This window comes from Salvelinus namaycush, chromosome 29 (genome assembly GCF_016432855.1).
Source record: "Salvelinus namaycush isolate Seneca chromosome 29, SaNama_1.0, whole genome shotgun sequence".
Lineage (NCBI taxonomy): Eukaryota > Metazoa > Chordata > Actinopteri > Salmoniformes > Salmonidae > Salvelinus > Salvelinus namaycush.
In genome coordinates, this window is record NC_052335.1 from 7,581,104 (window position 1) to 7,593,446 (window position 12,343).

The following is a 12,343-nucleotide window of genomic DNA, read 5'->3' on the forward strand; positions in this document are numbered from 1 at the left end:
CTATCTCCCAGGTGAACAAGAGCAAGATGCGCCACCGCCGGCTGCGGGAGCTCCAAACCCCAGGTCCTGTCCAGTGGATGGGTCTCCTGAGCGAGCGGCTGTGTGTGGGCTACCAGGCTGGCTTCACGCGCTACAGCGTCCACGGGGACTGTGCCCCGGTCAGCCTGCTGCACCCCGAGGACCACACCCTGGCCTTCATATCCCAGCAGGGCCTGGATGCGTTGTGTGCCGTGGAGATCTCCTCCAAGGAGCTGCTGCTATGCTTCTCAGCCATAGGGGTGTATGTGGACTCGCAGGGCCGCCGCTCGCGCCAGCAGGAGCTGATGTGGCCGGCCGTGCCTAACTCTGCCTGTGAGTTCTGAACCAGCACAATTGTCTTACCGTTATCATAAACCAAAATAGGTGTTAGCTGTTTACAAACGACAAGTAAATAAAAAGTATATAGCTTCCGAATATGTTTAAAACTATCGTGTGGAGACAGTGCTTGCTTCTAGAGTGGCTGTCTACACATTTGTGAGGGGTTACATTTCCTCTGCCTCATCCCAAAGCTGTTTACCAAAACAAGTAGCGGGGCTGTCGTTTTGCATTTAAAAACAAATCCCAGAATGTAGCTTTCAGCCTGAAGCTGATGTTGTCCTCCTTCCTCCCCTCCAGGTTACAACGCCCCCTACCTGTCAGTGTACAGTGAGAATGCTGTGGATGTGTTTGATGTCAACACCATGGAGTGGATTCAGACCGTCCCACTAAAGAAGGTGAGAGTATAGGACTGCACATGTAGCGGAGGGCCGGTCGTGGGATTGGTGTAGGTGTAACATTTGACCCCTTTGTATCCCCCCTGAAGGTGCGACCTCTGAACCCCGATGGATCCCTGAACCTCCTGGGTCTGGAGACAGTGAGGCTCATCTACTTCCGAAACAAGACGGCAGGTCAGTTGCACACAGGATAGGCCTCTGGACCTCTAAATGCATAGGAGAGATCCATATCTTGATTATGACCACTGACTGAGTGAAATACTCATTTTAATGGTTGTGTATTCCACAGTAGTATTATCATGTTCTTTTTTTAAAGAGATTTTTTTTCAACAACAAAAAATAAGAACTGGATTAGAAATATTTATGATGATCATGCTACTGATGATGCTGTTGTTGTTGACGACGGTGGCCATGTTGTTAATATTCCAGAGGGTGATGAGCTGGTGGTCCCCGAGACTTCTGACAACAGCAGGAAGCAGATGGTTCGCAGCTTGAACAACAAGAGACGCTTCTCTTTCAGAGTCCCTGAAGAGGAGAGGCTACAGCAGAGAAGGTACACTACACTCTATGTAGTGCACACTACACACTACGTAGTGCACACTACACTGCTTATGATAGTCCATCGTATCCGATGATGAGTTAACGCTGGATTCTTTGGTGACTGTAGAGTCCAATCTGAGATCCACAAACTTTATTGCTGGTGGGGCACATGCAGTCTGTGTTGGCGGGGGCAGGCATGGTTGTATTTCTCCTGAGCTGTCTCTTTGTGCTCTTCTCCTCCTCCCACCTATGTACACCCCTCTGGCAGAGCTGCCGCCAGGTGAAACGGTCGGCAGCAGCATCTTCTAGGTCTGTGCTGTGGGTTTGATGTTGCGCTTCTTCAGCAACGTTTTTTAGCTGGTTCTTGTAGCGCTTCATCTGCCCCCCTGCAGACCTCCGTCCAAGATGTAGCTGGCCATACAGGATCTTCCGCGGCAAGCGCTCCTGAGACATTCTAATGACATGCCCAAGCCTGCGCAGTTGGTGTTGGGTGACCATGGCCTCCATATTCTTGCAGTTTGTCTTAGCAAGTATTTCTGTATGTGGCACATGGCTACACCAGGTGATTCCCAGGATGCGCTGCATGCATCTTATGTGGAGTCGCTCGGGCTGCTTGTTGTGGCGAATGTAAGTGACCCAGGCTTCACAGCTGTAAAGAAGTGTGGTGATGCAGACGGCTTAATAGACGGTGATTTTGGTGTGGAGGTGGAGATCCCTGTTTTGGGAGACCCTGCGTCTGAGTTTCCCGAAGGCAGCTGATGCTTGCTTGATCCTATTTTGAATTTCGAGGTCGATGCTGCAGTTCTCCGACAGGATGCTGCCCAGGTATTTGAAGGACGGGACTATTGCCAGTGATTTGTGTTAAATTGTGAAGACAGGCATGGTGGGTGGAGGGCTGGATCTCCATTGGCAGACCACCTCTGTCTTGGTGGTGTTGATAGACAGTCTCATCCTGCTATAGACCCTCACAGACGCTACAAAGAAGGACTGAATGTCTTCCAGAGTGTGGCCATGAGCACAGTCATCAGCATACTGCAGCTCAAGAACCCGTTCCGTCAAAAACCTTGGTGGTTGCTTGGAGCCTCCTGATGTTGAATAGATTTCCATCCAGCCCGAAGTCGACCGCAACCCCGCTGCTATCCTCAAGCTCCTTGTGGAGAAGCTGGGGGACACATAGGATGAAGATGTTAAAGAGTACAGGTGCCAGCACACACCCCTGCCTCACACCGACGCTTACTCCAAAGGGCACTGACTCCTGCCCTCCTATGGCCACTGAGGCATCATCCCATCATGGAACTGGAAAAGGATGTTAACACATTTGTCTGGACAGCCAAATTTGAGTAGAATGCCCCATAGTAGTTCCCTGCTCACAGTGTTGAAGGCGTTGGAAAGGTCGACAAAGGCAACGATAAGGTCCTGATGTTGTTCACGGCACTTCTCCTGGAGTTGCCGTGCCGTAAATATCATGTGGACCGTACTCCTGTTCTTTCTGAAGCCTCATTGTGACTCTGGCAGCAGTTCCTCTGTGATGTTGTTCACCAGCATGTGTGGCATCACCTTGGCCAGGACCTTGCCGGCAACAGCCAGAAGAAATATCCTCTGGCTTTTGCTGCAGATGAACTTGTCACCCTTGTTCTTATAGATGGTGACAATGTTTGCATCCCACCACTGTTGGGGGACGATCTCCCAGTCGCAAACCTCAGTGATGTACTGGTGGAACGTTCTGGTGCAGAAGTAACCTCCCTTCTTAAGTATCTCTGCTGGGATGTTGTCAGCGCCAGGAGTCTTGTTGTTCTTGAGGGAATGGATAGCTGATAACACCTCTTGGAAGGTTGGTGAATGGTTGAGGTCTCGAAATGGGTGGATGGACAGGAAGTTCTTCCAGGATGGAGGGGTCTGTAGGAGAGTGCTGATTGAGTAGTGCTTCATAGTGGTCAGCCCACCTCATCAGGATCTGGTTTTGGTCCTTCAAGAGAGTCAGACCATCAGCTGTTTTCATGTGGGTGATGGAGTGACTTCTAGGGCCATAGCTTTAGTTGAGTTGTAGACATTGTGCATGTCGTTTTTGTCGGCATAAACTTGGATTTATTGTGCCTTATTCGTCCACCATTCGTTCTGCAGAGCATGCAAGGTTGTTTGCACGTCCTTGCGTGATGCACGCCATTGCTTGCAGAGGGTAGCAGATTTGGGTTTGTTGAATGTAGACCTTTGTGCATATTGTCCAGTAACGTTATGATGGTGTCAGAGTTGTCATCGAACCAGTCCTGATGTTTCCTACCTCTGTAGCCAATGGAGTGGGCCGCTGCCTGATAGAGCACTGAGCTAATAGATGCCCACAACTGGTCCATGGGGTCATCTGCGCTCAGAAGAGGCTCAGTTACCCTCAGCCTTTCAGCAACAGAACTCGTCCCTTACTGCAGTTTTCTCAAGCCGGATGCAGACGCCTCTTACTGGACTTCTGCAGGCGTTGGGGGGAAGTATTCTCACCTGGAGTTTAGACGGTATCATACGGTGATCTGTCCAGCATTCTGTACCCCTCATGGCACATGTCAGCAGGATGTCATTTGTGTCAGAACGTCTCACTATGGCGTAATCAATCAGGTGCCAGTGTTTGGAGCGTGGGGGCATCCATGATGTTTTATATTTGTTCTTCTGTTGGTGACAATGAGATCCCGCTCGGCATATAGAGTTAGCGGACTCGTGCCGTTCTCATTGACCTGACCAACACCATGTCTACCCAGCACTCCGCTCCATGTGCTGTCCCACCCTAGCGTTGAAGTCACCCAGCAGAAAGATCTCGTCATTCCGGGTGAAGGGCCTCATCTAGTGACTAGGGGGATCTTGGCTAAGGGGATACGGAGAGACATGAGTCTTTCAATTATGCCGAAAGGTGTTTCGGTGAGGCTGGGTAGAAGGCTCTAATTGCCAGTCCCACACCGTGCTGATGTTGTCCCCCCGGAGGGTAACCTTTCCAGAAGAAGGTATAACCTTCTCCCTCCTCTTTCAGGGAACGTACATCCAGAAACATGGTCTCACTCAGGGCAGCAATGTCAATGTTGTAGCGCCTTAGTTCTGCAGCAATCAAAGCTGTTCTCCGATGGGGTCTATCGCTATTATCGTCAGTGTCCAAAAGAGTTCTGATGTTCTATGTCGCCAGTTTCAGGGGAATTATTTTCTTTAGCATTTTTCAACCCCTGAGTGGAACGTTTTTTTTAGGCCACTTTCTAGGCCTCCCCCCAGCTGGGGGAGAGCAGTGTGGCTAAATAGGGCTGCTCAGGCACACGGGGTCTGCCGAGAGCAGCTGCCACTCAAGTCCCAACTGCTGGTGACCATAATAGCCCTGTGCCGCTGGCGTGCAGAGGGGTCTGATTAAGGGCTCCCGGTGCATTCACTCCTGCCCCCGTCACCAGACGCCCCAAACCTGCCAGGCTTTAGGCCGGTTTCCGGTTGATGGCTTCACCGAGGTCAGAAGTGGATACCTGCGCAAAGGAAGTAATGTAAAGTGCCGCTGAGGGTGCGCAATCCTCAACAGCACTACTTCACTGTAGGAAGGTGAAATTCCAGTGGCAAGTGGGGAAATCCAGGACGACCAGTATCTTCCACAGCTGCAGGAGGCTGCCTGAACCCCAGTCTGTCGGCGTCCGCCTACCACGCGCCGCCAGCACGCTGTTCTTCTCTCAGGGTGTGCTCCCCTAGCCTTTGTCGTACCAGACTAACCCACAAGGCAGCGGGACAGTGGCTGATGGCTGCCAGGACGTGTCCACACTGCTGCTCCGAGATCCCCTGCCGGGTTAGCCTGGTGTTTCAAGACAACCAGTTAACGTGTGCCGGCGCGATAAGGCCCGACAGGAGTCTTGGTCATGGCTTTGTACCGGCAAGGAGAGACTTGTGCATGAACTGCTCAATTCACCGCAAGGGCTAGCCGGCAGCAGCGAGCTGAAAGCGAGAGTATGCAAGCACGTGGTAAGCGGGGCATGCAACTAACCTCTAACCAGGCACTACTGCACTAGATGTGTCACATGCACCTTGCTGTTGCCCGCCGACATATGTGCATATGTGTTCATATCCATACACTACACACTACACTACATGGTGCACAATACACTACACACTACATAGGGTGCACTACACTATACACTATAGTACACACTACACAATACACTACACACTACGTAGTGCGCACTGCACAATACACTACACATAGTGCATAATACACTACATAGTGCACACTACACAATACACTACACACTGTCGGGCGCACTACACAATACACTACACACAGTGCATAATACACTACATAGTGCACACTACACAATACACTACACACTATGTAGTGCACGCCATACTACATAGTGCACAATACACTCATAGTGCACCAAGCTACTTCACAGAGGGAGTGTACAGCTAATGATGCATTACACACTACAGATTTAGTACAGACTCCATACCATTCATCCATATTCGTCCCCTCCATAAGCATAAAGCTCATTCTGTTTACGCGATATCACTCTCTACTGGTGCGTTCACCCTGTCCTGGCCACAGTGACCTCATTCCTGTGTTTGGTGTGTGTCCTATACAGAGAGATGCTGAGAGACCCAGAGATGAGGAACAAGCTGATCTCCAACCCCACCAACTTCAACCACGTGGCCCACATGGGACCTGGGGACGGCATCCAGATCCTCAAAGACCTGCCCATGGTAAGACGGGCCACTACAGAGAGTTTCCATAGATGTTCTGCTTAGTTGTAACAAGCTGAGTACTTGTACTTCCTTCTCTGGTCCAACTGAGCATCATGTGTTTGTACGTGTGAATGTCTGTGCGTTTCTGTGATTTAATGTCTGTGTTTACATATGTGTGGTCATCATGGCTATATTACATGTTATATGTGTTCATATCCATATTTGTCATTCGGTGAATGTGTATTCACAATTGTTTCTATGTGCCTGTATATCTATGCGTTCTCATATCATCTCCATAATCCATATATCTGTGCCTCTCTGTCCTCATCCGCCCCGGTCTATTCTGTCCTCCCCTGTCCACTGGCCTCTCTGACACAGAACGTGCGTGTTCAGGAGAGTCGTGCTGCAGGCTTCAGTGGCTCCGTGTCCATTCCCTCCATCACCAAGAACAGAGCCGAGCCGGGACGGTCCATGAGCGCCAGCAGTGGACTGGGCATCCGTAAGTATCACACTACCAAACACACTAAGCTAGTAAGCTTAATAGTAAAATAAATATTGTATAATAAAATGGGGATTAAAGAAGCATCAAAAGATGTAGGCCTGGGTAGAGAAAATGGATGTGTATGTTACTAGTGAACAATGGAAAGTAGATTTTTGTAGATTTAAATGCATTTACAGTGCCTCGAGAAAATACCCCTTGACTTTTTCCACATTTTGATGTTAGACTTATTCTAAAATTGATAAAATAGTTGTTTTTTCTCATCAATCTACACACAATACCCCATAATGACAAAGCAAAAACTGTTTTTTTATACATTTTTGAAAATCAATTCAAAAAAATATATCTGGAATATCACATTTTCAAAAGTATTCAGACCATTTACTCAGTACTTTGTTGAAGCACCTTTGGCAGCGATTACAACTTTGAGTCTTCTTGGGTATGACACTACAAGCTTGGCACACATGTATTTGGGGGATTTCTCCCATTCTTCTCTGCAGATCCTCTCAAGCGCTGTCAGGTTGGATGGGGTGCGTTGCTGCACAGCTATTTTCAGGTCTCCAGAGATTTCCGGGCTCTGGCTGGGTCACTCAAGGACATTGAGACTTGTCCCGAAGCCAGTCATGCGTTCTCTTGGCTGTGTGCTTAGGGTCGTTGTCCTGTTGGAAGGTGAACCTTCGCCCCTATCTAAGGTCCTGAGCGCTCTGGTGCAGGTTTTCATCAAGGATCTCTCTGCACATTGCTCCGTTCATCTTTGCCTCAATCCTGACTAGTCTCCCAGTCCCTGCCGCTGAAAAACATCCCCACAGCGTGATGCTGCCACCACCATGCTTCACCGTAGGAATGGTGCCAGGTTTCCTCCAGACGTGACGCTTGGCATTCAGGCCAAAGAGTTCAATCTTGGTTTCATCAGACCAGAGAATCTTGTTTCTCATGGTTTGAGAGTCTTTAGGTGCATTTTGGCAAACTCCAAGCGGGCTGTCATGTACCTTTTACTGAGGAGTGGCTTCCGTCTGGCCACTCTATCATAAAGGCCTGATTGGTGGAGTGCTACAGAGATGGTTGTCCTTCTGGAAGGTTCTCCACAGAGGAACTCTAGAACTCTGTCAGAGTGACCATCGGGTTGTTGGTCACCTCCCTGACCAAGGCCCTTCTCCCCCGATTGCTCAGTTTGGCTGGCCGACCAGCTCTAGGAAGAGTCTTGGTGGTTCCAAACTTCTTCCATTTAAGAATGATGGAGGCCACTGTGTTTTGGGGATCTTTAATGCTGCAGAAATGTTTTGGTACCCTTCCCCTGATCTGTGCCTCGACACAATCCTGTCTCGGAGCTGTACGACCTCATGGCCTGGTTTTTGCTCTGACATGCACTGGTAACTGTGGGACCTTCCATAGACAGCTGTGTGCCTTTCCAAATCATGTCCAATCAACTGAATTTACCACAGGTGGACTCCAATGAAGTTTTAGAAACATCTCAAGGATGATCAATGGAAACAGGATGCACCTGAGCTCAATTTCGAGTCTCATAGCAAAGAGTCCGAATACTTATGTAAATAAGGTATTTCTGTTTTTTATTTTTAATAAATTAAGCAACAATGTCGAAAAACCTGTTTTCGCTTTGTCATTATTGGATATTGTGTGTAGATTGCTGAGGATTTTTTTTATTTAATACATTTTAGAATAAGGCTGTAATGTAACAAAAGTCAAGGGGTCTGAATAGATTCCGAAGGGTGACACTCATCTGTCTTTAACTTTCTCTCTTCACTTCTCTTCCTAACTCCCCCTTCCCTTCTCTGTCCCACTCTCTCCCCATTCCTCTCTTTCTTCCCCTATCTCTCTATTTTTGGCTCTCTCCCTCCTTTTTCCAGGTTCGTCATCTCAGAACGGCAATGCGTTGAGGAGAGAGCTGTCCGGGGGTAGCTACAGCTCTAAGCGCCAGACCATGACCTCTCCCTCCGAGAGCTCCTTGTCCTCCGGAGGGGGTATGGACGGCTGCAGCGACGCACCCCTCTCCCAGTTCGACAGAGAGGTACGTGACCAGCCTAGCTTGCTTCCTCCCTCGGGCGCCTGGGTAAATTGCACTTGATTAAGGCTACTAAAACTCGGCTACTAATAATTGGGAACAATTGTGCTGAATCTATGTCGTCGCTTAGATGATATACGGTAAAAGTCGCATCTCCGATACTAGTGTTCAGATAGTTGTATTTTGGTTGTGAGAGTCAAGTGGATGGATCTGAAACCACGTTTCACTAATCGTTTGAGCACAGTTGCTCTAAAATGACTAGGTTCACCATAACACTACACAGACACTGAAAATACTCTACCTGGTGACCAATGACGTGGAAGACATATCAAACATCTATGTAATTAGACATATCAAAGTGTGCCCCATAACTCTGCGCCCCCCTTTTACCCACAACATCCACCACCCAGCCTACGTCTTCTCGTGCCCTCCCATATCGCCCTTTGCCTCATCCTATCCCTCGGTCTGATTGGTTCCTAGACCCACCACAGCCCCTCATAGGGAACTCAATCCTGACCCGAACCTCAGTCACAGCCATTCCCCTCTCTGGTTCTCTGCATCTGGCCTCTCCTCACTCAGCCTCAACCACCCACCCAGCCAGTAGTAGCTAGTTTCAAGTCACCACTAACCACTGATTCAGGGTCAGATAGTTTTTTCTTCCCCCTAATGTTTAAGGTTAGATTTGGGGTCTAATAATCTGATCCTAGATCTGTGGTTAAGATAAGCTTTTACCTCAAGCATCCAGCCATCCTCAAAGCAGGGGATTCTTGCTCTAGCTATCCATTGTGCCTTTGGCTCCCTCTTCTGGCCTGGCTGACTGTCTACCACCCCCACCGTCCCTCATACCTGGCTAGCTCCATCGTGATTCGTGCCTGCCCCCATCTCGCCCCCCTCCACCCGCTTCGGTCCCCCCCAGCCCCAGCATGTTGTTCTCTGGGCCGGGCCGGGTCGCTGAGTCTGTAACTGTTCCTCTCCAGTGGCAGGCGGTCTCGCCATCGGAGAAGACCCCCGATCTGAAAAGGGCTTTAAGGACCCTGCTTAGTAAGATGAAGGTAATGTCAGCACACACACACAACCAACCCAGACGCACTGTGACCTACCCCTCAACCACACACACAGACACCAACACGCACGTGCGCGCGTTGCCCACAGTCGTGAAGCTTTGCCCCAAAGCCTCCCACCACTGCACCATTTCAGCCCCAGCAGCACCAGCATCTGATTGCCCCCACTGTTTCTGGCTAGAGGGCGTTTACTCATTCCTCTTTCCCCTGACCTGCCCTGGGGTTTCTACTTCATTTCCTGGTTTGGTTTTTGGAACGGTGTGTCACCATCATCCTCTACCCCGCATGCGTCTGTCTGCTTCCATACTGTCCCCCTGTGGCCAGCCCAACTCGTGTTTCTAATCATGACCATGACAGTATCTGATCTGATTTGATTGATACATCATCAGGAAGATACTGTGGCACTCCTCTCCTATAGGCCATTATAGTACCTGTACCTTTGTGCCAGCTACTGTAGTGCGGTGGTGGACAGTTGTAGCTCCCACAGCCGTAGCCTACTGTACAAATAGCCATAGAAATGAAAAAAATTATGTTTTGTCTGTGAGAAACATGCGGTGCAGAGGACAAATTCACTCTCACCACCTCCCGTGTAGCGTTGCAAGATTCTGGTAACTTTCCTCAAATTCCCAGGTTTTCTAGAAACCCCCAGTTGGAAGGTTCCCGGAATCAGGAGGGAATAATCAGGACATTTCTGGAAAACCTGGGAGTTGTGGGATAGTTACTGGAATTTTACAAACCCTACTACCTCCCTTCAGTGAAGGAGGGAGATGATCTCAACCCTGCTTTTCTTAACTAGCAACTCTCAGTGCTGTCCTCAGGGGTATCTTGTACACAATGGTATACTATAGCAGGGGTGGCATATCATAATTATGGAGGACCAGCAGTGTATGCAGGCTTTTGTTCCAGCCCAGCACACACACACACACACACACTACACCCCTGATTTAACAAATCGCGTTCTAGCTCCAAAACCATATATGTGTTGATTATTTTAACCGTGCGTTCTCAACTAAGCTGGAACAAAAGTTGGTCAACCTCCACTGACTGCTGTGTATTGTAGTAGTAGACAGTAGACGAGGGGCCTCGTGTGTATTGCGTATGTGTTTTGCTGTGACCAATCACTTCCGGCCAATCGAGCTGCTCATTGTCTGATGATGTGGAAGGTTCCCGGGGCATTAAGTCATTGTTGCCTAGCGCTCTGTGTGGTGATGTGAAGAGATATCACCATGTCCACATCGGCAGGCAGGAAGTGAAACAGCAGATTAGCTTTGATGATGACAGTGGTTGGTTGGAAGGACAAACACACACACAGAGGTCCCTGAGGACTAGTGTTGACCAGGCCTGATCTACTGAGCCCATTGGAGAGATGGGTTGTGTTCAGTAGGCACAAATAGGAGAAAGTGTACATATTATTTGTCTGTTATTTATTTATTTATTTATATTAAAAAAGGGGCAATATTTTTCTCAGACAAGTTAAGATCGTATCGCCCCCTGTGTTTCAGGGTTTTCTTGCGTTGCATGCCTACTGACCGTGACCCTTGCCTGTTTTGTGTTTAGCTGTGAGAAAAGTATGACATCTCAGTGCCTCTCCCTCCCTCTCTTTCTTCCTGTTCTTCCCCTTTCCTTCTCCCCCTCTCACTATCTTTAAATCTCCCTCTCTCTCTCTCTCTCTTTCTCCCCCCCCCTCTCTCTCTCCAGGACTCTGACTCGCCCCGTCACTCGACGGCGTCAAACAGTTCTACGTTCAGCAGTCCCCCCAGCCCAGCCTCACCCCACAAGACCAAGTCCCTCTCACTGGAGAGCACAGACCGCATGACTGGCTGGGACACATGAGTGACAGACCGCACACAGCTCCAATCCCTGACCCTCACCAAGCTCCCGGGCCCGCCCCCCCCCTTCCCGGGCCCTGCCCACGGAACTGCACCCGCTGCCACAGGCCCCCCCCCACTTACTTACTTCACCTTTGACCTCCCACAAAGTTCGCAAGATGGAACTGAGATCTACAAACAAACACGGGGAAAGGAAGTGTTTGACCAAGAGGGAAATACTGGGAAAGGGTGTGTGTGTGTGTGTGTGTGTGTGTGTGTGTGTGTGTGTGTGTGTGTGTGTGTGCTCATGTTTGTCTGTGTGTGTGTGCTCATGTTTGTCTGTGTGTGTGTGTGTGTGTGTGTGTTTTTGAGGGAGGGCATACAATATATGAATTAAAATGTACACCCCCTTTCATCTGCTTTGTAGCTGATAACCAGAATAAGCGAAGCAATGAGTTTTATTGAGAGTACTTTTGATTGCAGCACTACTAGCCCCGTATAGATTATTATGTAATTGGCAACTCCTGTAAAGAGACACACAAACCTCAAGATGCGACAAAGAGAAGAGGATCAATATGAAACAACAACAGATCATTTGATACGTGTACACAGCACCCTTTGGGCTTGGGGGGCCACCTTTTATTTATTCATCTATCTATCGAAGACATGGAGAGCAAGGTGCTTTGCAGCTAGAGGAGAAAGAGAGAGGATGTTTTCACTCTCTTTCTCCTTCTGTTGCTTTCTTCCAAAACGGTAGTTGGCAGCAGAAGAAGAGGTGGAATTCCATTTACAATACAAGGCTCACAAAATAACGTTTAAAAAAAAATAGTAATAATGAAGAAAAAAAGAAAGCAATGATGTATTTTTTTTTTTTTTTTGCTCATGAAGTGAAATATGTGCAGTGACTTAATTTCTTCATACCATCAGCGAAAAGCTACAGTAAAGCAGTACAAAAATTAAAGTATGGTTAGGGGTATTTTAAC

General features: G+C 48.7%; 1 protein-coding gene across 2 annotated transcripts in view; it reads left to right on the forward strand.

Moving 5' to 3' along the window:
- Nucleotides 1–11,658, forward strand: part of LOC120024301 (serine/threonine-protein kinase MRCK alpha-like) — a 92,658-nt gene extending 81,000 nt beyond the window's left edge. For both annotated transcript variants that reach the window (XM_038968511.1, XM_038968512.1), the window contains 8 exons: nt 12–351; nt 655–752; nt 842–926; nt 1,182–1,305; nt 5,873–5,990; nt 6,351–6,471; nt 8,337–8,497; nt 11,251–11,658. In XM_038968511.1, the coding sequence (XP_038824439.1) occupies nt 12–351; nt 655–752; nt 842–926; nt 1,182–1,305; nt 5,873–5,990; nt 6,351–6,471; nt 8,337–8,497; nt 11,251–11,385 (1,182 nt within the window). In that variant the 3' untranslated portion in view covers nt 11,386–11,658. The remainder of the gene's footprint in view (nt 1–11; nt 352–654; nt 753–841; nt 927–1,181; nt 1,306–5,872; nt 5,991–6,350; nt 6,472–8,336; nt 8,498–11,250) is intronic.
- Nucleotides 11,659–12,343: the final 685 nt, after the last annotated feature.